The sequence below is a fragment of the Leucoraja erinacea genome, chromosome 20, assembly GCF_028641065.1.
Source record: "Leucoraja erinacea ecotype New England chromosome 20, Leri_hhj_1, whole genome shotgun sequence".
Lineage (NCBI taxonomy): Eukaryota > Metazoa > Chordata > Chondrichthyes > Rajiformes > Rajidae > Leucoraja > Leucoraja erinaceus.
This window is the reverse complement of record NC_073396.1, coordinates 19,128,285-19,151,084: the sequence shown is the minus strand read 5'-3', so window position 1 is coordinate 19,151,084 and position 22,800 is coordinate 19,128,285. Positions and strand designations below refer to the sequence as shown.

The 22,800-nt window shown below is 50.7% G+C and overlaps 2 protein-coding genes across 4 annotated transcripts in view; one reads left to right on the top strand and one right to left on the bottom strand.

The window, feature by feature from the left end:
• The first annotated feature begins 260 nt into the window (after positions 1 to 260).
• Positions 261 to 15,236, top strand: LOC129706883 (glucagon-like peptide 1 receptor). Its single transcript, XM_055651494.1, has 13 exons — positions 261 to 366; positions 4,641 to 4,737; positions 5,682 to 5,789; positions 6,363 to 6,487; positions 7,044 to 7,150; positions 7,363 to 7,513; positions 8,668 to 8,824; positions 9,285 to 9,345; positions 10,429 to 10,498; positions 10,875 to 10,963; positions 12,378 to 12,516; positions 13,712 to 13,753; positions 14,541 to 15,236. The coding sequence occupies exons 1-13, from the start codon at positions 283 to 285 to the stop codon at positions 14,802 to 14,804; spliced, it is 1,494 nt and encodes a 497-aa protein (XP_055507469.1). The 5' UTR covers positions 261 to 282; the 3' UTR covers positions 14,805 to 15,236.
• A 126-nt stretch (positions 15,237 to 15,362) lies between these two features.
• ift140 (intraflagellar transport 140 homolog (Chlamydomonas)) overlaps positions 15,363 to 22,800 on the bottom strand; it is a 76,939-nt gene continuing 69,501 nt past the window's right edge. For all 3 annotated transcript variants that reach the window (XM_055651464.1, XM_055651462.1, XM_055651463.1), the window contains exons 25-30: positions 21,775 to 21,957; positions 20,884 to 21,090; positions 19,197 to 19,409; positions 18,626 to 18,792; positions 17,055 to 17,196; positions 15,363 to 16,199 (exon numbers count right to left, since the gene is read on the bottom strand). In XM_055651464.1, coding sequence (XP_055507439.1) covers positions 15,987 to 16,199; positions 17,055 to 17,196; positions 18,626 to 18,792; positions 19,197 to 19,409; positions 20,884 to 21,090; positions 21,775 to 21,957 — 1,125 coding nt within the window. In that variant the 3' untranslated portion in view covers positions 15,363 to 15,986. The remainder of the gene's footprint in view (positions 16,200 to 17,054; positions 17,197 to 18,625; positions 18,793 to 19,196; positions 19,410 to 20,883; positions 21,091 to 21,774; positions 21,958 to 22,800) is intronic.

Sequence of the window (22,800 nt, the reverse complement as noted above, 5' to 3'; positions counted from 1 at the left end):
GGAGGTAGACAAAAATAGTTTAGAAGGACCAAGTGCGGGCAAATTGAATTGGGCATCTTGGTGGGCATGGAGGAGTTGGGCCGAAGGGCTTGTCCATAGACGCTGCCTGTTGGGTATTTGCAGTTTGTTGGCCCGCCCCTGTCCCGGGTCAGTGGCGGTGTTTGTGGGATGTGCCTCCTGTGACTCGGCATCAGGTGCCGCTGATCAGGGGCGGGAGCTGAGCCTCGGGTCGGGCGGGCGGGCACTGGGGGTGAGTTCAGAGCCGGTGGACCGGCCAAGAGCATGCCCGGGATCTGCCGCCGTCCGCTCTCCCTCGCCCCGCTGCCGGCAATCGTCCTGCTCGCCCTCATCGCAGCTCCTGAGGAGGTGAGATCTGTCCATAGCCCGGGCACGTCCACACGCTGGGATCCCGCTGCGGTTTACAGCGGGTTGTCCCATCTCCCCGCTGCCCCGTGTCAGACTGGCGGTGGGCGGGGGAGCTGGAGATGCTCCCTCTGACCCGTGTCAAGTCTCTGGACTTGATCTTGGGTTTGCTGGCCCCGCGCGTGAGGTCCGTCAGTGTTAAACTGAAAGTGCTGGAGAAACTCCGCGGGTCAGGCAGCGTCTGTGGTGTCAGAGATGAGAGCTTCAAAGTCAGCACATCGCAGATGCTGCCCGCCTGGCCCGCGGAGTTCCTCCAGCATTGAAGATCACAACATTACCATAACAACATTTAACAGACACCTGGGCCGGTGCACGGGCAGGAAATGCTTAGAGGGAGAATGTAGGGACAAAAAACTGCGCATAGAGTCATAGCGTGCACAGTGTGGAAACAGGCCCTTCGGCCCAACTTGCCCACACCGGCCAACATGTCCCAGCTACATTAGTCCCAACTGCCTGCGTTTGGTCCATATCCCTCCAAACTTGTCCCATGAATGTACCTGTCTAACTGTTTCTTAAACGTTGGGATAGTCCCAGCCTCAACTACCTCCTCTGGCCGCTTGTTCCATGCACACACCACTCTTTGTGTGAAAAAGTTACCCCTCAGATTCTGATTTAAATCTTTTTATTTGAATTTCACAGCAATTTGCATACATACAATGATAACAGACAGTGACAGTCAAGGCATAATTGTGCAGCAGTATGTAAGCGACCCTCAAAGCCCTTACCCTTACCCACCTTCAACCCACCCGAATCAGGTCGGAACCAAACGGGGACAAAGAACACTCACATACATACACATCCACACAAATATGGTAAGATAAACGAAACAAAAAGTACTTAAAAAAAAGAAAAGAAAAAAAGGTCACTGATAACAGTCCTGGCAACATCCTCGTAAACTTTACCCCTCTCACCGCGGATTTATAGACACAAATGCTGGAGTAACTCAGCTGGTCAGGCAACATCTCTAGAAGAAAAGGACACCTGACTGAACTCCCCCTCAGAGTTCAGAGCCGGCGGGGCCGGGAGACAGGGGCATGTCCGGGCCGAAGAAGGATCCCGTCCCGAAATGTTGCCTATTATTTTCCTTCGGAGATCCTGCCTGACCCGCTGAACTACTCCAGCACTTTGTGTCTTATCTGTTTAGCGGGCCAAACGCGGGCAGAGGGGACAAGCGCGTATGGGGCATCTTAACCGGCATGGACGAGTTGAGCCGAGTTGTGTGACTGCCTACAGTTCCCATCACAGAACTTTATATTCCCAAAGCTCGATATTAATTTTAGAACAAAATAAAAACTACAGTTGTTGGAAATAGAAACATGAAACTCTGGAAAGAGGCAGCGTCTGTGTCTGACCCGCTGAGTCTTTCCAGAGATGTTTCAGGTCAATGCCCCTGTTCTGACGGAGGGGATCCACCTGAGACTCCGGAGTCCTCCAGACATTGCTGTTCCATGTGTTATTGTTAATGCCAAATACAAAGTGTGTTGATGCAACTCAGCGGGTCGGGCAGCGTCTATGGAGGGATTGGACAGATGATGTTTCGGGTCGGGACCCTATTCGACAGGTAGAATTGTTATTTGCTGGCCCATTAGCGGCGCCCGTGTCCCGGGGAGAACAGGGGCGAGGGTCGGTCCGGCGCCGAGCCGCGCTCGGTGGAGTTGGCGCTGAATTCATAGGATTTTGTACTGAAATGGGAACCTTGAACTGTTCAAACAATGAATGACGCCAGTTACACTGGGTTGATCTTTGGTCCTGACTCGCACGAACACAGCGAACATTAAATGGGCTGGAATGCGTTATAGGGAGCCCAGAATTTTAGCAGAAAAGCGGCTTTTTAGAGGCTGAAGGATCCGTCTGAACGGCCGCACCTCCCCATCTCCACCCGGCCGATCAGCTGTGGGGTTTGTTAGGGGGTAGTTGGAACCTCTCTTACCTCGCCCACGGTTCTTGGCCGTGGGACGGACAGTGTGACCTTGTACATGGACAGTTTGTTGAGGGAGGGTGGGAGCGGCCCGGCCACCAACCTACGTCCACATAGACGGGGTAGACAGTCACAACTTTGTCCTTGGGATGGAAATGTCAAATACTAGAGGGCATCGCTCTCGGGTGAGAGGGGTAAAGTTTAAAGGAGATGTGCGGGGCTGGGGTTTTTTTGTACAAGGAGTGGTGAGTGGAGGCAAAATGATAGTGGCGATTAAGAGGCTTTTCAAGATTCAAGATTCAAGAGAGTTTATTGTCATATGTCCCAGATAGACAATAGACAATAGATAATAGGTGCAGGAGTAGGCCATTCGGCCCTTCGAGCCAGCACCGCCCTTCAATGTGATCATGGCTGATCATCCCCAATCAGTACCCCGTTCCTGCCTTCTCCCCATATCCCCTGGCTCCGCTATTTTTAAGAGCCCTATCTAGCTCTCTCTTTAAAGCATCCAGAGAAACTGTCTCCACCTCCTCTGCCTCTGCCTCCTCCCGAGGCAGAGAATTCCACATACTCGTCACTCTCTGTGAGAAAAAGTGTTTCCTCGTCTCCGTTCTAAATGGCTTACTCCTTATTCTCAAACTGTGTCCCCTGGTTCTGGTCTCCCCCAACAATCTTATATGTTTCAATGAGATTCCCTCTCATCCTTCTAAACACCAGAGTGTACAAGCCCAGCTGCTCCATTCTCTCAGCATATGACAGTCCCGCCATCCCGGGAATTAACCTTGTAAACCTACGCTGCACTCCGTCAATAGCAAGAATGGCCTTCCTCAAATTAGGGGACCAAAATTGCACACAATACTCCAGGTGTCGTCTCACTAGGGCTCTGTACAACTGCAGAAGGACCTCTTTGCTCCTATATTCGATTCCTCTTGTTATAAAAGCCAACATGCCATTCACTTTCTTCACTGCCTGCTGTACCTGCATGCTTACTTTCATAGACTGATGTACAAGGACCACCCCCCCAGATCCCGTTGTACTTCCCCTTTTCCCAACTTGACGCCATTTAGATAATAATCAGAATAATGAAATTCTTGCTTTGCTTCAGCACAACAGAATATAGGAGGCATGAATACAGAACAGATCAGTGTGTCCACATACCATTATATAAATATATATACACACATGAATAAATAAACAGATAATGTGCAAATAATGATAATGGGCTATTAATGTTCAGAGTATTGTTTGAGTTGAGTTTAATAGCCTGGTAGCTGTGGGGAAGTAGCTATTCCTGAACCTTGCAGCCTTCAGGCTCCTGTACCTTCTACCTGAAGGTAGCGGGGAGATGAGTGTGTGGCCAGGGTGGTGTGGATCCTTGATGATGCTGCCAGCCTTTTTGAGGCAGCAACTGCGATAAATCCCCTCGATGGTAGGGAGGTCAGTGCCGACGATGGACTGGGCAGTGTTTACAACTTTTTGTAGTCTTTTCCGCTCATGGGCGCTCAAGTTGACGAACCAAGCCACGATGCAACCGGTCAGCATGCTCTCTACTGTGCACCTGTAGAGGTTAGAGAGGGTCCTCCTTGACATACCGACTCTCCGTAATCTTCTCAGGAAGTAGAGACGCTGATGTAAGTTCTTTATAATTGCATCAGTGTTTCCGGACCAGGAAAGATCTTCAGAGATGTGCACGCACAGGAATTTGAAGCTCTTGACCCTTTCCACGATCGACCCGTTGATATAAACGGGACTGTGGGTCCCCATCCGACCCCTTCCAAAGTCCACAATCAGTTCCTTGGTTTTGCTGGTGTTGAGGGCCAGGTTATTGCGCTGGCACCATTTGGCCAGTCGGTTGATCTCTCTTCTATACTCTGACTCGTCCCCATCAGTGATACGTCCCACAACAGTGGTGCCATCAGCAAACTTGATGATGGAGTTCGCACTATGACCAGCTACGCAGTCATGAGTATAGAGTGAGTACAGCAGGGGGCTGAGCACGCAGCCTTGAGGTTCTCCCATGCTGATTGTTATCGAGGGTGACCGGGTGGGTCGGAAGGGTCCAGGACAGGGTCAAGCTGCGATGGGGCGCCCTGGTCAGTATAGCGAGGTCGGGCAGAAGGGCCAGTGTCGCCTGTATGGTTTCTGTTGTTCTGGGGGGGGGGGGGGGGTATTTAAATCCCGGGAGTTTGCGGCTGCTATTCCCGGGGCGAGGACCCCCCCTGTCGCCGCTCCCGGGCGGCCCCGGCAATGGCCCTGGCCCTGGCCCATCCCGCTCACGGCACCACTCCTGCTTTTCCAGGCTGCCCCCGACGCTCTGCTGGAGGAGACGGTGCAGAGGTGGCGGCGGTACCACAACGAGTGCTTGGAAACCGTATTGTCTCGGGATCAGCCGACAGGTACCAACCCTAGGCGTCGAACCCCCGCCCCCCGCCTTGCCCACCCCCCTCAACCCCCCTCCCGGGCAGCGCGTTGTTGGCCACATACCACCCTCTGTGTTAAAATAAACCTGCCCCACACATCTCCTTTAAACTTTCCCCCAACCCCTCTCATCTTAAAGCAACACCCTCTTGTCATCCATGACCTTCCCACCCTGGGGAAAAACTTCTGTCTACCCTATCTGTGCCTCTCACGACTTTGTTTACTTCTGTTCGGTTTCCCTGCAGCGTCCGACATTCCAAAGAAGATCATCCAAGTCTGTCCAACCTCTCTTAGTGGTCTCTAATCCGGGCAGCATTCTGGAAAACCTCCTCTGCACCCTCTCTAAAGCCTCCACATCCTTCCTGTAATGGGGCGACCAGAACTGCACACAATACTCCAAACGTGGGCTGACCAAAGTGTTTCACGTGCCTGCAGGAAGTAAGAATGCGAGAATTGGAGGAACAGCACCTCATATTTCGCTTGGGCAACTTACACCCCAGCGGTATGAATATTGATTTATCTAACTTCAAATAACCCCTGCATCCTCCTCCTCTCTCCGTCCCTCACCCACCCGAATCGTTGTACTCGTTTCACTGTCTGTATAACTCGTTATCACCGAGCTTGCCGCCAATGAACCATTGTGGGCTCCACCTTTCCTTGATCATCGTTACTTTTTGCATTTCTTTCATTCATTTGTTCTATATCTCTCTATCTAACCGTCTCTGTCTCTCATTTCCCTTCCCCCTGACTCTCATTCTGTAGAAGGATCACAACGTGAAACGTCACTATTATTTCTGACCTGCTGAGTTACTCCTGTTTGTTTTGTGTCTAATCTTCGCAACTAACAATGTTTATTGTACTGGTCCCGGTGATGATGACGATGAAATACCTGACATTTGACGTGCATGATGTTCTTCTGCAGGGGTTCACTGCCACCGTTCCTTCGACATGCACATTTGCTGGCCGGATGGTTTTCCGGGCATGTGGGTGAACGTTTCGTGCCCCTGGTACATTCCGTGGATCGACAGAGGTACCTGTTGCTTGGTCTCCCAGTTCCCAGTGTACACGGGCAGGGAGGGACCTACCAGAGAATGGGATAGTGAGACACAGCCCTGGGAAACACTGTCTGTCTACACCAGACATCACAACCTACCTCAAACCAACCAGGGGCAGCACAGTGGTGTGGGGTTGCTGCCTCTTAGTGCCAGAGACCCAGGTTTGCTCCTGACGGGTGCTGTCTGTTTGAAATCTCTCCGTGACCGCGTGGGTTTCCTCCGGGTGCTCCGTATCCTCCCACAACCCAAAGACTGCGGGGTTTGTAGGTTAATTGGCTTCTGCACATTATGTGTAGGATAGAACTAGTGTAGGGTGATAGTTAGTCGGCGCGGACTTGTGGGCCGAAGGTCTTGTTTCCGCGGTGTCTCTTTGCACTAATCAGTTCAACCGTGAACGTGAGATCAGGCTGGAGGGACCTGCGCCCAGTCCCAGGGCCGGCCAGGACCTCGCCTTGACCCTTGGGTGGGCGATCCTGAGCCGCGGGGGACGGGCAGTTGGAGAGAGGGCGGGCGGGTACCCCGAGTAAACAGAATCTACTCCGTCCCAGTGGCGAACGGCTCGGCGTCCAGGTTCTGCACGGAGTCCGGCTCCTGGCTGATGGACAACGAGACGCAGCGGCCCTGGGTCGACCGCTCCCAGTGCGAGGAGGACAGCGCCTTCCTGAAGCAACAAGTCAGTGGGTGGTCGGGGGGAGAGTGGTGGAAGCGGGCCGGGATGGGACGGGAGGGGGGGGGGGGGGGGGGGGGGGGGGGGGGGGGGGTGGTTGTTGACCTTTGGAGATGGGTGGTGTTGGCGAGGATGAGTGTTTGTTGGCTCGGGGGCGTTTGATGTGTAACGGCGGGGGAAGAGGGGTTGAGAGAGGCTGGGGTTGCTGGGGCAGGTGGAGTGTTAGGGGTGGGATAGAGGGGTGTGTGTGTTGGGCAATGGGTTGGGATGGTTAGAGAGGGGTTAGGGGGCGGGAAGGCAGGGGAGTGTTGAGTTGGAGTGTCGGGGGTGGGAGAGACGTGGATGTGTGTTTGGGATGGGTGGCAGTGGTGGGCAGAGGGTGTGTGTGTGTGTGTGTGTGTGGGGGGGGGGGTGGCAGGTGGGCAGAGTGTGTGTGGGGTGTGTGTGTGGGGGGGGGGGGGTGGGCAGGTGGGCAGAGGGTGTGTGTGTGTGTGTGTGGGGGGGGGGGGGGGGTCGCTGCCCTGGGCCTCGCCGTTGCCACCCTGTCTTTGCCCGGCCGCAGGTGCTGCAGCTGCGGATCCTGGGCTCATTCCGCTGGGTCTACACGGTCGGATACTCGCTCAGCTTGGTCGCCCTCCTCGCCGCCTGCCTCGTCCTCGTCGCCTTCAGGTGGGTCCGGTCGGCGGGAGGGAGGGGCCGGAGCCCGGGGACCCCCCCCATCTCGCTGTGGGAGAGCAGCGAGTGGCCGAGTGGCCTCCGCCCGCCGCCAACTCGCTGCCCCTGACCCCCTCTACTCGCCCCCACTCTCCAACACTCCCCTCCCTTCCCCCACGGGCGCCCTCTCTCTCTCCCCTCCGTTACCGGCTCCTCTCCGCCCGCAGGCGGCTCCGCTGCACCCGGAACCTGATCCACCTCAACCTGTTCGCCGCCTTCCTGCTGCGGGCCGCCGCCGTCCTGGTCAAAGATGCCTTCACCGACCGGCTGCAGGCTGCCGGGGCCGCCCTAGAGCCGCGGGCCGAGCGGCCGCTCCCGGTGAGTGTTGTCCCGGACCCCGGGAGGGAGGGGGCGCGGGGGGCGAGGCAAGTAGTGTAGTTATATAAGACATAGTTCAGTTTTGGTCACGTTATGAGAAAGATGTTTATTATTTCAGATGTATTGCCTTTGTTTTAGAGATACAGGTCTTTCGGCGAACTGCATCCATGCTGACCACCGGTCCCTGTATATATAAGCAGTCTCCTACACACGGGACCATTTTTACTAAAGCCAATTAACTTATAAACTTGCACGTCTTTGGAATGTGGGAGGAAACCGGAGCACCCGGAGAAAACCCACACGGTCACAGGGAGAACGTACAAACTCCGGACAGACAAGATCCAACCGGGTGTCTGGTGCTGCAAGGCAGCAACTGTACCGCTGCCGCTGTTGTCAAACTGGAAAGGGTGCAGAGATGATTTAGAGAATGTTGCCAGGACTCGAGGGCCTGAGCTATAGGGAGAGGTTGAACAGGCTGGGACTTTATTCTCGGAGCGCATGAAGTTGAGGGGTGATCTTATAGAGGAGTATAAGATCATAAAATGAATGGATCGGGTAAACGCACAGTCTGTTACCAAGACTACGTTTACCAAATTATTTAATAAAAGGGGAAGAATTTAATCAGAACCTGAGGAGTCACATTTTATTTACATAACGGGTGGTAGATGTATAGAATGAGCTACTGGAGGGGGTGGTTGAGGCAGGTACTATTGCAATGTTTATGAAACATTTAGACAGGTACATGGATCGGACAGGTTTAGATGGATATGGGCCAAACGCAGGCAGGTGGGACTAGTGTAGGTGGGGCATGTTGGTTGGTGTAGGCCAATTGGGTTCAGGTTAGGTCTCCAAAACAAGTCGTGTGCTGAGGCACAGTGAAAATCTTTGTTCCGCATGCTATCCAAACGGTTCCAGTTGGTGGAGGTGTCAGGAGTTGGGATGATGGAGTAAAGGTGTGGCGATGAGGTGTGGCAGTGTTTGCCAGCGGCCGGCTCTGCTGTGTTGTCGGGTAGAGTGTAGGCGAACCCGAAGTTGGGTTCACGGGGAACTGGGCACATATCTGTGGAGGGGGAGGGGGATCCTCTAGCGGAGAGCTGGCCCATTGAGAGAGGGGGGACGGATGGGCTGAATGGTCTGGTGTTGGTGCTCTGCAGATGGTGGCGTGTCGGGCTGCGCAGGTCTTCCTCCACTACAGCGTGAGCTGCACCTACCACTGGCTCCTGGTCGAGGGCCTCTTCCTGTACGTCCTGCTCGTCGGGTCAGTCTTCTCGGAACACAGGAGCTTCCGCCTCTACATGTTCATCGGCTGGGGTATGTGTACCAGCCCCTACTGGTGGTTCCGGGGCAGCGGGGAGAATGAGAGGGGGGGGGGGGGGGGGGGGGATGGGGGGTGCAGAGGCCAGTCTGGTCACTCAGAGTCGCTCAGCGTGAAAACAGGCCCTTCGGCCCAACATTCCCCTTGTACACTAGACCCAACTGCCTGCGTTTTACCCATATCCCTCTAAACGTGTCCTATCCATGTACCTGTCCAAATGTCTCTTCATCGTAATGACAGTACCTGCGTCAACTACCTCGTTCCATAAAAAAAAAGTTACCCTCAATCCCCCCCCCCCCCTAGAGCTGGGGTGGTGGGGGGGGGGGGGGGGGGGGGGGGGGGGGGGGGGGGGGAACTTACCCGCCCCTCACCGTGGGTGGCGAGGGGAATAGACTGAAGGTGAGAAAAGGCCAGAGGAAATGTCAGAGTCTCAGATACATCCCCCTCTTATTGCAGGAGTGCCGCTGGTGTTTGTTGGGCCCTGGACCGTGGTCAAATATTTACTGGAAAATTCTGGGTAAGTTGCATTGGTCCCTGCAACAGCCTGAGCTCTGGCAGCCTTGTTTGATGCCTGTTAACACACAGGAGCTGGGCCAGGCCATTCGGCCCATCGTTCAATGATATGGTGGCTCAACAACACCTTCCCGCACGTCCCTCCATTTCCTGGGTGTCTGATCTTCACCTGCAGGTTACTGGTGATGCCAAAGATTCATCACCTGCTGAGTGAAGATGTTTCTCTTCAACGCCTCCACCTTTGTGGAGAGGCTCTTGGTTCCAGATGCCCCAGCAAGGGCAACATCTGCTCCACATCTGTCAGCCCAGCTGGGAGTGTGTACCTTCCAGTGCGATGCCCGCTCTAAAGTCAGGAGACCAACAGCTGCCATCTCTTTCATCTCTCCTCCTACATTTAACCACATCATCCCTGCCAACCGTTGCTGTAGCCTCTCCGCCTCATTTATCACTAGTGAGCCCTGACCACAACACCTCGGCTGCAGTATCCCATTGACTCTATGAGAGTTATACAGCAGGGAAACAGGCCCTTCAGCCCAACTTGTCCATGCTGACCAACATGTCCCACCTGCCCCCACTTGGCCCATATCCCTCTAAACATGTCCTGCCCATGTACCTGTCCAAGTGTCCTTTAAATGTTATTATTGTACCAGCCTCAACTTCCTCCTCTGGCAAGTTGCCCCTCAGGTTCTTACTAAATATTCTCCATTTCTCCTTAAAACTGCGTCCTGTGGTTCTCGGTGTCCCTGCTCTGGGTAAAAGATTCTGCGTTCACCCTGCCCATGGTATCTCCACTCTCCCACCCAAGCGCTGGCGGGTCTCAATTCCGGGGACTCCCTCCCACACCCTAGCTCGGTCAGTGTGGATCGGCCCGGCCGCTTTTCCACCGCAGCCTCCCCCCTGTTCCTCGATCCTCGATGGGGGGGGGGGGGGGGGGGGGGGGGGGGGGGGGGTAGCGGTCGGAGGGTGAAGGGGAGGGGAGGGGGAGGGGGGGGGGGGCGTCAGGCGGAGGTTGACGGGGTATGAGAGAGGGGGAGGGCGTTGACGGGGAGAAGCTGCATCAACTACACTCTCTGCCTACGTTGCCCAGGTGCTGGAGACAGAACAAGAACATGGCCTTCTGGTGGATCGTCCGGCTGCCACTGCTGCTCGTCCTCACCGTGAGTCCGGCCCCGTCCTCTGCTCCCCGGGGGGAGACATGGTGGGGAGGGGCAGATGGGGTGGGAGGGGGGACATGGGAGGGGTGTGAGAGTGCGGGCGGGAGTGAGGATGCGGGCGGGAGTGAACTCGCTACAGGTGTAAAGGTCTGCAGTGGTGCAGTGACGGACTCGCTACATGGGTTACACAAAAAAGCTAAAGCGGGTGCAGCAGCATCTATGGAGCGAAGGAAATAGGCAACGTTTCGGGCCGAAACCCAGTTTCGGCCCGAAACGGGGCCTATTTAACTACGCTCATCGATGCTGCTGCACCTGAGTTTCTCAGACCTTCGATTCTTTGCGCCATCTTAAACGTCCTACATCATCGCTTCATTTTCAGATCAATTTCGCCATCTTCGTCCGGATCATGATTTTACTCATCTCCAAGATGCGGTGCCACCAGGTGCACGACGCTGCCTGGAGAAACCGGTGAGGACCACCCTGCCTCTGTGTGTTGACATGGTTACAATTGTAGGATGGTTTGAGTCTGGACACGGGGGGGGGGGGGGGGGGGGGCTTTGTTGTGCAGTCGCAGACAGTTCACCCGCTGAAGGTCTCGGGCACCTTGACCCTGCAGATTCAGAGGCAGACAAAAATACTGGAGAAACTCAGCGGGTGAGGCAGCATCTATGGAGCGAGGGAATAGGTGACATTTCGAGTCGAGACCCTTCTTCAGACCCGAAACATCACCTATTCCTTCGCTCCATAGACGCTGCCTCACCCGTTGAGTTTCTCCAGCATTTTTGTCTACCTTCGATTTTTCCAGCATCTGCAGTTCTTTCTTAAACAACCCTGCAGATTCAGGGACAGTTTCTTCCCGGCTGTTATCAAGCAACCGAATCATCCTCTCACCAACTAGAGAGCAGTCCTGACCAACCACCTACCTCATTGGAGACCCACTGACTATTTTTAATTCGACTTTACTGGACTTTATCTTGCACTAAACGTTATTCACTTTGTTCTGTATCTGTAGACGGTACAGTGGCTCGATTGTAATCATGTACAGTCTTTTCGCTGACTGGATAGCACACAACAAAAAAGCGTTTTACTGTACCACGGTACGAGTGACAATAAACTAAACTAAATCCCTAGACCAGCAGTGGGGTCACAGCCCCACATCAACACAACACAGCCCCGACCAGGATAGACACAAAATGATGGAGTAACTCAGCGGGTTAGGCAGCATCTCTGGAGAAAAGGAATAGGTGAGGTTTCGGGTCAAAACCCTTCTTCAGATAAAGTTTTGGGGAGGGGCACTAGAGGTGTGAAAAGATACAGAGTGTCCCAGACGTGGAGAAAAATCTGATTTCCTCTGATCTTTCTGCCCCCAGATGCAATCTCTCCACTGGAAAAACTGAATAGGAAGGACCTACTGAGGTCCCTCAACATTTTTGTTATTACTTAAACCCACTCAGTCTGACTAGGATTGGTGTAAATGGGTGGTTGATGGTGTTGAAGGTGGCACAGCGGTAGAGTTGCTGCCTCACAGCAAATGCAGTGCCAGAGACCTGGGTTCGATCCCGACTACTGGTGCTGTCTGTATGGAGTTTGTACATTCTCCCCGTGATCTGCATGGGTTTTCTCCGAGATCTTCGGTTTCCTCCCACACTCCAAAGACGTACAGATTTGTAGGTTAATTGACTCGATTAATTGGCTTGATAAAAAAAATGTTAAATAGTCCAAGTTGGCGATATGCAGAGTACTGCCCTGCCGACTACAAAATTCAGAAGGTTCGGAAGGAAGGGCCTGTTTCCATGCTGTATCTTGCTATGATCATGTTATGCTGGTGGCGATCAGGTTGATGTGTGTACTTCCCTTGTCTGTAACTGTATTCACATTTCAGGTTAACTAAATCAACACTGATTCTGATCCCGCTGCTGGGCGTCCATGAGATTGTGTTCGCATTTGTCACGGACGAGAATGCAACAGGCACACTTCGCTACCTCAAGCTGTTTGTGGAGCTTTTCTTTGGCTCCATTCAGGTAAGGTCACAAATGGCCCAGTTTGATTCTCGACAGTCCCACTTAATTCCTTCAAACACTGTCACAGGAGTCTGGATGGGGTCGGAGCAGAGAAAGTTAAGGGGATATTTAACTCCCCAAAAGTGACAACAGAGGTAGATAAAGTGATCAAGATAGTGAATGGTATTCTTGTCTTCATAGATCAGGCACTGAGTATAACAATCAGGAAGTCATGGTGCAGCTTTGTAGCACTTATGTTAGACTGCATTTGGAGTGCTGTGTGCAGGTTTTGTCACCCCCTTTACAGGAACGGTGGAGGTTTTGGAGAGGGTGCAGAGGCAGTTTACCAGAATGATGCCTGGATTAGGGAGTATTAGCTACAGGGAGTGGTTGGACAGACTTGGATTGTTTTCTCAGGAATGCCGGAGATTTAGGGGACACCCAATGGAAATATATGAAATAATAAGAGGCATACATAGGGTAGACAGTCTGAACCTTTTTCTCAGAACGGAAATATCAAAGACTATTTCAGTTTAGTTTATTGTTGTCACATGTACTGAGGTACAATGAGAAGCCAGTGGTAGTGGATGAGGTAGATACGGTAGTGGTATTTAAGAAACATTTGGATAGGCACATGGATATGCAGATGGATATGGATCATTGCAGGCAGATAAAGAGTTCACCTTAGCATTTGTATCTTGTTTGGAGATGCAACAAACTGCAGATACTGGAATCTTGAACAAAACACAAAGTGCTCAAGTAACAGCAGGACACACATCGCTGGGGAACATGGATAGGTGACGTTTTGGATCAGAACCCTTGTGTCCTTTTTAGTAAACCAGTACCTGCAGTTCCTCGTGTCTACAAAACTAACAAGGAGTTGGGGAATAAGAGAGAGAAGAAAAGTAGTGTGAAGGCAAGTCTGGATCAGCAGGGTCCAATGGTGGGGCAGGTTTGATGGGCCGAATGGTTTATTCCTGTTGATGTTCTTGCCCCGTGATGTGAGGATTGGACAGCCCAAGGTCACAAGCATTGAGGGTGATGTGATTAATGATAGGTGCGATTGTCCTGAATATCACATGATTGAATGTATAGATACAGAGCATGTAAGATATATTTTTGTTTTATAGATGTTTTTTATTCTGAATAAAGTGTATTTATGAAATTTAAACATTATTTGTTTTTGGTAACATCTCACCTTTCTGTTCACTTCTAGGGCTTGTTGGTGGCTGTCCTGTACTGTTTTATTAACGGAGAGGTAAGATGATCATTAATACAGCAACGGCACAGTGGATAGAGGTGCTGCCTCACCGCACCACAGACCCTGGTTCGTCCCCGACCTCGGGTGCTGTCTGTGTGGAGTTTGCACGTTCTCTATATGACTGTGTGGGTTTACTCCAGGTGCTCGGGTTTTCACCAAGTGCTCCAGTTTCCCCCCACGTCCCCAAGACTTGTGCGTTTACAGGTTAATTAGCTCTTGTAAATTGCCCCTAGTGTGGTGGGGGGGTGGATGAGAAAGTGGGATAACATAGAACTAGTGTGAGTGGGTGATGGACGGTCAGCATGGACTCGGTGGGCCGAAGGGCCTGTTTCCATGCTGTGCCTCTAAAACCTCTGAATGCGTCTGCATTGTGCTCTGGCGGTCTCTGCTTCTGAAAGCTAGCATCAGCCTCGTTGGATGATTGTAGCCCAGAACTCAAACTCTACACAATCTCAGATCCTGGGTCACTGGTGATAGGACACTGGTGTTCTTGCAATGAAAGGGGAGGAGGGAGAAGAAACTGCACCACATCAGAGCACTGACCTAGAGAGCGAGAGACAGACACACACGCACACGCACACAGCAGATGTACACAAGTTAACCCAGGTGCAATGCACCCAGCAAAGCTGGATTGTGGGCAACATTATCTGAAAGTCTGGTGCAGATATTTCTAACTCCACATGTGTTTCTCTGACCGTGGTGGAGGTTGTTTGGGATGTGTGCAGCCTGATTTGATGTTGTTGAACCAGGGACACACCGACCGTTCTTATTCTTCTGCACACAGGTCCAACACGAATTGAAGAGGAAGCTGCAGCAGTGGAGAACAAAGAAGAACTGGAGAAAGTCACAGCACCGCCGTGGTGGTGGGCAGCGGGGGAAGATGGGCAGTACCGAACAATACGTGGAGATGGGGACCAGAGACGACCTTGAATCGCCCAACACTGACGAAGGTCTCCTCAACACCCTCACTTCCCAGCAGGGGTTACACTCGGAGACAACGGAGCTCCCACTGCGGGCTTCTGAGCTCATGCTCAACTCCATGGATTAGGAACGGTGCTGGGCGTGTTCTCTGTACCGATGTTTCACGGGAAACTGCCGTGGTGAGCAAGACATCACTCCCTGAGCGAGGGCGAGGGAAGCACAGCAAATGAGAATAATGCCAGACTTTATTGTTCCCGATCACATGCATCTTTGTGGGTTTGCTGAAATGATTGGATTAGCCTTGGCTCAGGAACATGACTGGAAGGTTCGGGGCCTGGTATTTAACACATGGGCTACCTGTTTTAGTAACTGGGGGAGGATGAACTATTAGTTCATGTTAACTGTGACCCAGGCGCTGACACACTCTGCCATTCACAAGACTTAAGCCATGAGAAGATGTTACAGGGGTGCACACACCATATCATTAGTAGCACTATGAAGAATGGTGTATGCTGTGGACCTCAGCACAGGCTGCCAGAGGCTCTCTCCAAAGATGAAAAGCCCGTGTTCAGGATAAAAAGAAAAATACAAGATCCATTCATCACTATTCACACCGGGAGGTTAAACACAGACCTGAAATAATTTAACTTTATGGAAAGTCAGAATTTCCTCAAGGGTATGATTTATTTGTTCCAGGAAGTGGTAAAAATGACATTACATATCTGAATATTAAATATTAATAAAACATGTTAAATAATTTACTTTAAACTACTTTAGCACACACTATATATAATAAATCTGATAAGAACAGAGTTGAGGATCATTTGAAACTATAAACTTTGGTTTCGAGTCGGTCACAAATATTTAACAGGAGCAGTCCCTGCCCGCTGGGCGTCTGTGGGTTTCGCTGGCCGGGTTACCAAGAGTGGCCAGCAGGTTGCAGTGTGGAGCAGGGTTGTGCCTGGCCGCTGCCATCAGTTACTGATCACTCTCAAGCTTATGGGCAGAGACGAGCAGAGGCATGGTTCTCCCAGCCGACAAGAGACGCACGCCCTCACAGCACCTGCCAGCCTTGCAGTGATAAACCCAATGCAATGCTGTATGATTTAATAGATAGCTGCACCATGTGACCCAGAGGCAAGGCTCCTGTAGTGTGGGCTAACGGCACAGTGTCACAGAAGCAGAGAGAGCCACGTTCGGTGTAGATCCACCCACGGCGGGGCCGGTTTACCGGAGTTGCACCACGGTTCGTATGTCCAAGGCGGTTGCAACAGCTCAGTACAAAGATGAAATGTGCTCAAACATACGATCAGTCCTCAGGATCGTTGTAAGGCTCCTCAGCAACCTCCTCCTCCACCTCGCCTCCATCTTCCCCACTGCTGTGCCGAGCCCTTTGCACCCCAATGATCTTTAGTGGAGCACCCACTGCCTTGTAAATGGCTTCAGTCACTTGTTGGTTGATGTAGAAGCCCACGTTGCCAGAGGGAAGTTTGGCTGCCATCTCCTCCATATACTTGTAGGCCTGTAACAGCCACACACGTTAGCACTGGGGCAGGAACACAGCAGCACCAAATCATGCACGAACAGCCACGGTGCTTCTGCCCATCTCTCCATCACTGTCACAAGCCCACCTAGTGCCCGCTCTCTGCTTGAAAGCCCCCCATCCCATTCAGTGTATCGTCCTGGCCAGAAGCAACTCTGTCTCAGCTCCTGGGCTAATCTCAACCACTCACTGACAATCACCATGTCAAACAGATTGTGTGCAGGCTGAACCACTCTGCTGAATAAACTCACAGAGAATCATTATCCTGACCAGGGGAGTCGGAAGTTGTACACTCAGAGGCAGGCCCTTGTTATCCTTGCCATCCATTGTACTGCACACACTGATCCATTGACCACATGTTCAATATTCCACATTGACTATACTCTGCACTCTGTATCTTCCCCTTTGCTCTATCCATTGTACTTGAGTTTGACTTGACTGTATGTGTTTATAATATTATCTGATCTAATTGGATAACATGCAAAACAAAGCTTTTCACTAGCTCGGTACACATGGCAATAATAATCTAAACATTAGGTCCACAGCCTTCTATGCTTTGGCTATTCACGTTCATCTCCAAATGCTTCTTAAGTGTTGTGATATTATCTGCTTCCACCACCTATTTCAGGTAGTGCATTTATTCTGCTGCCTCAGCAGGCTGCAATTCTTTCCGCCTGAAGACTTATAAAGTATTAATATCACTTCCCAACCATCCTCTCAGCCTCCCACCGAACTCTCCCATGGGCTCCAGTCAAGTTGTCCTTTACTCCCACTGTTCTCACGTGCCGTGAGATGGAAACGCCACTCTACCCCCTGACTTGCCCGTGTACTCACCACCTCATAATTGCCCTGCTGTGCGTGATGTTCTACCAGGAGCGCATAGACATCACCGCTCCTCACAGCTTGGTCCAGGTCGGACTCCTCCAGCAGAATCTGACATTGCTTCAAAGCTTCTTTCGGGTCTTCTTCATAGAGCCTAGGGCAACCTCATGGTTAATAATTCATGTAGCTGACACACTGGGGGCATTATGGCCAACACTTATATACAATTACAAGATTTACTGGAAATGCTCCAGGATTTGGGCGGCTCAGTGGTGTAGCGGGTAGAGCTGCTGCCTCACAGCGCCAGAGACCCAGGTTTGATCCTGATCTCCGGTGCTGTCTTTGTGGAGTTTGCACATTCCCCCTGTGACCCTGTGGGTTTCCTCCCACTTCCCAAAGGTGTGCCAATTCAAGAATCAAGGGTATTTAATTGTCACATGTACTGAAAAGGAACAATGAGATTTTAACTTGAGGCAGGCAGCATAACAAGCCTGCAACCACAGTACTCAATAGATAACATAATAAACAAACAAAAGTTCAATAAATATAAACCTAATAGTGCAAAACAAAGCCTGACATCCTTAATTTATAGTTCACAGTTTGACGTTCAGTTGGTGTTTGTAGTGTTCAATAGCCTGTGGTTGTTGGGAAGAAGCTGTTCCTAAACATGGATGTTAGTTATCAGACTCCTGTAGTGTCCTCCTGATGGCAGGAGTGAAATGAGAATGTGGCGGGGGTGGTGTGGGTCTCTGATGGTGTTAGCCGCCTTTTTGAGGCAGCAACTCCTGAAGATCCCTTTGATGGTGGGGAGGTCACTACCTGTGATGGATTGGGCAATGTTCATCACTTTTTGTAATCTGCATTGTTCCTGGGCGTTGGAGTTGCCAAACTAGGTTGTGATATGCTCTCTACCGTGCACCTGTAGTAGTTCAAGAGAGTATTCATGGATATACCAAATCTCCTCAATCTTCTACGGAAGTAGAGGCATTGATGGGCTTTCTTCAGCATTGCATCAACGCACTGAGTCCAGGACAGATCTTCAGAGATATGCGGGCCCAGGAACTTGAAGTTGTTGACTCTGTCCACCACAGACCCACTGATGAAGACAGGTTTGTGGATCCTCAACCTTGCTCTCCAAAAGTCAACAATCAGCTCCTTGGTTTTACTGACATTGAGAACAAGGTTGTTGTTCTGGCACCATTCGATCAGTCGATCGATCTCCTGCCTATACACTGACTCATCATTACATGGAATTCGTCCAACAATGGTGGTGTGTCATCGGCGAATTTTAAGATGGAATTTGTAGGTTAATTAGCCTCAGTAAAAGAAAACTTCCCCTAACGCATAGGGAGTGGATGAAAACATGTGATAACATTGAACTAATGTGAACGGGTGATCGATGGTTGGTGTGGGCTTGGTGGGCTGAGGTCATGTTGCTAAACTAAACTGCATTGGTCATTTTCAATTGTGATTCACATATAATGATTCAGGTTAAGATTACAGACCATGCATGAAAGGGTGATGACACATGAAGTGTTGTCATGGCCAACAGTAGCATGAAGTGTAACGATGCACGTACTCACCTTCTGACCTGCACAAATTTCTTCACTGTGGTCAGCTTGTTCTGTAGCTGCTCCAGCCGCTCCTCCTGCTCTCCTTGGTTCCGCATTTTGGCTTTGGTCAGGCACTTGTAGGCTTCAGTCAGCGCCCCCAGCGCTTTCTCATAGTTCTGGTACTCATCCACCTCCACCTGACACACACAAACAAGAGCAGAAATGAGAAGAACTGGCACATATTATCCCAGTGTCATGGGGGAAGTAAGTCCACATCATCCCAACGGAACTAGAACAAGAAGGCCAAGTGTCCATTCAGCCCATCAAGCCCTCTACTGCATGGAATTTCCACCAAAGCCCCTTCCACTGGTGCAGGCACTTGTCTGAAGCCTCCCCCCCCCCTCCCCCCCCCCCCTCTGGTACATTAACTCTCCACTCAATCTGGTTCTTCTGCTACACTCCCCATTGATGCCTCCACATCTGGTAGATTGAATCTGCAATAAGAATTCTCGTTTGGAGGAGAGTTGTTATACTAGCTGATGTTTAGGTGCTGGTGGTACCCCGACTCTGAGCCGACTCTACCAATACTGAATGTACACACCTGTGCACAAGCATCGTAAAACCCAGCCAGCAAGTCCAGCGACCGACCCTTGGTGTAGAAGCTGATGATATTTTTCATGATTTCTGGATCTCTCCGCCAGTCTAACGACTGCAGGTAATTTGCTGCCATTATGTAAATCTCCCTTTGACGAGATACTCCAGTGAAGAAGACAATCTTTTCTGTGTCTCCTGATTTCAGCAGTGCCCTCATTGCCTGGAAGAGAGCAGATTACGTTTTACTCGTGCCTTTGTGTGTGTCTCTATATGTCAGAGTGTATGCCTGAGTGTGTGTGCGCGTGTGTGTTTACGCCAGCATTTATGTCTCTCTCTTTGTCCGTGTGTGTCTGTGTGTTACTCTGTGTGTGTGTTACTCTGTGTGTGTGTTACTCTCTGTGTGTGTTTGTGTTAGGAAGAGAAAAAGTGAACCTTTCAATGACCGTGCCAATCTTATTGTACTGAGTGGAGTAAACAGCGAATGTGGGAAGAGCAGGGAGCTGGGATTTTGGGTACAGAAAAAAACTGCAGTGCCTCCTGAGTGAGTAGTTCAATGATATTTGATGAAGAGAGAGGGGAAGGGTGCAGTAAAGAACTGTAACCAAATCAGATCATAAAAGATGATGGATCCAAGTCCACAGCTCCCTTAAAGTGGCAAAGACAGGTCAGGGCATTGAGTATAAGAGTGGTGCAGCTTTTTAGAACTTTGGTAAGGCTGCATTTGTAATATTGTGTGTAGCTCTGGTCGCCCCATTATAGGAAGGATGTGGAGGCTTTGGAGGATGCAGAAGATGTTTAAAAGAATGCTGGCTGGATAAGCGGGTATTAGCTATATGAGGTTGTCAAATATGGATTGATTTCTCTGGAGCGATGGGAGGCTGAGCGGAGACCTGCTGAAAGTTTATAAAATTATGAGAGGCTTAGATAGGTTAGAAAGTCAGAAAGTAGACACAAAATGCTGGAGTAACTCAGCGGGACAGGCAGACTGAAGAAGAGTCTCAAGTCTTATTGTTTAAGAAGGAACTGCAGATGCTGGAAAATCGAAGGTACACAAAAAAGTCTTATTGTCGTGTGTACCGAGGTAGTTAAAAGCTTTTTGTTGCATGCAGCAGAGACTATACTTGATTACAATCCAGTCTGAGGAAAGGTCTTGACTCGAAACGTCACCCATTCCTTCTCTCCAGAGATGCTGCCTGTCCCGCTGACTTACTCCAGCATTTTGTGTCTACCTTCAATTTAAACCAGCATCTGCAGTTCTTTCCTATTGGAAAGTCAAAATCTTTTTCCCAGGGAGGAAAGGTGAAATATTAGAGGGCATAGCTTTAAAGATGAGAGGGGTGAAGTTTAAAGGAGATGTGCAGGGTAAGTTTGTTACACAGGGTGGTGAGTGCCTGGAACACGCTGCCGAGAGTGGCGGTGGACGCAGATCAAATAATGGCAATTAAGAGGCTTTTAGATAGGTATCTGGATATGCAGGGAATGGAGAAATATGGGTCATGTGCAGGCAGTGAAGATTATTTCAACTTGGCACCATGTTTGGCACGGACATTGTGGGCCGAAGGGCCTGTTGCTGTGCTGTACTATCCTGTGTATGTTTATTTGAGTTGCTCACACAGGCGCTGCCACTGTGTGCTGTGTGCTCTGCCTCTGCGAAGGGAGGAGCTGACTCAGTAGCAGAGGCGGCACACCCTCACCTTGGCCTTGTTGCCGGCCTGTGTGTATTTCTTGGTTGCCAGGTGGTAGTTCCCCTGCCGCAGGCAACAGTCAGCGATGCGCTCCAGTAGCTCCCGCCGGAAGTCGTCCGACAGCCCCGTGGAGTCCTTCGACACCGTCATTTTCTCCGCCATGTCCTCGGTGATTGTCAGGTTCTGTTCCAGGCAGAGCTGTAGGGCCTCGTGATACTGGAGCAAGAGACAGGTGTATCAGTGCACACCTCCACACTGGAGGCTCCCTCGCTGGGCAGGTTAAATTTTCATTTTAAAGATACAGCATGGAAACAGGCCCTTCAGCCCACCGGGCCTATGCCGACCACCAATCACCCTTTCACTAGTGCTATTATCCCACTTTCTCATCCACTCTCTGCACACTAGGGGCAATTTACAGAGGCCAATTAACCTACAAACCCGCATGTCTTTGGGACATGGGAGGAAACCGGAGCACCCGGAGGAAACCCACGTGGTCACAGGGAGAACGTGCACAATAATAATAATAATAATTTTATTTATAGAGCACTTTAAAAACAATCATAGTTGCAACAAAGTGCTGTACATCACTAATTATTGACAAAAAAGTGAATACACACCAATAATAACAATCAAAAGAAATAGTAGGAAAAGACATGTAAAATAAAGAAACATTAAAAACAATAAAAACAGAAGCAAAGTCTCAGGCATGGTCAAAAGCCAGAGAGTAGTACAAATGTGTTTTAACACTGGATTTGAAGATGGACAGTGAGGGGGCCTGTCTGATGTGCAACGGCAGGGTGTTCCAGAGCGCTGGAGCAGCAACAGAGAAGGCTCTATCCCCTCTGAGCCTCCGATTAGACCTCGGTACCTCCAGGAGCAGCTGAGTAACAATATTCTTACCTTCTTTGCAGTGACCAACAACTCCACCGCCTTCTCGAACTGGCTGTGCTCAATGAAGAAGTCCGAGCAGCGGGACAACAGGGCAGGGTCGGAGTTCTCATCCAACTCCTCAGCAATGAGCTGCAGAGCACCGAACTGCTGCGTAGCAAAGGCCAACTCCACGGCTTTGGAGAAGTGGCCGCTCTGCAAGGAAACAGGCAGCGTTAGTGAGGCCTCGGCCTCATGGGGGGGGGGGGGGGGGGGGGGGGGGGGGGGGGGGAAGAGAGTGAGGCTCCAACCTCAGCACGAGGGGGACAATAGTTACTCTCAGTGCTTTAGGATCATTTGAATAGAACGTTTGTCCAAAGTATCACCCTGATCATGTTCATTGGTTGCATGATGCATCCTCCTCAAGCACTAAATCAATGAAAAGGGTAGTGTTTACATGAATGCAAGAATTGGGGGAAGGATTTTATTTTCTATCCAGATGCTCTCTTTTGGAGCTTTCACTGGGTGGAAGGTCCATTTCACTTAAGAACGTACAGCAACACCCAATGCTACTGTTCTACATATCACACGAACAAAAGAAACAGAAGCTAAAGCCATTGGCGGCTGCTCTGCTATTCAATATCAAAACTAATTCTCTTTCCTGCCGTATCTTATTCACAGATGTCCCCTGATTGCCAGAATCAATCACTCTTGAATATATTCAATGGCTGAGTACTTACAACCCTCCAAAGATTAACAACCATTATCTATCTTCTACATAGATTTTAAACTATTGCCTTATCATGTAAACACAATGCCTTTCACAGACAATCAAGTTGGAAAGGTCTGGGTAGCGTAAGACTTTAGAGATACAGCACAGAAATAGGCCCTTCTGCCCACCGAGTCCATGCCGACCAGTGATCACCCCATACACAAGCACTATCCTACACACTAGGGACAATTTATAATTTACAGAGGCCAATTAACCTGTAAACCCGTATGTCTTTGGAGTGTGGAAGGAAAGCCGAGCTCCCAGAGAAAACCTACGCCGTCGCAGGT

Excerpts from the sequence above, each read along its gene's own strand:
- LOC129706883 (XM_055651494.1), top strand. The coding sequence starts at position 283 with ATGCCCGGGATCTGCCGCCGTCCGCTCTCCCTCGCCCCGCTGCCGGCA. Across the intron at positions 5,790-6,362 it reads CATTCCGTGGATCGACAGAG|TGGCGAACGGCTCGGCGTCC; the intron begins GTACCTGTTGCT and ends ACTCCGTCCCAG. Across the intron at positions 13,754-14,540 it reads ACTGTTTTATTAACGGAGAG|GTCCAACACGAATTGAAGAG; the intron begins GTAAGATGATCA and ends TTCTGCACACAG.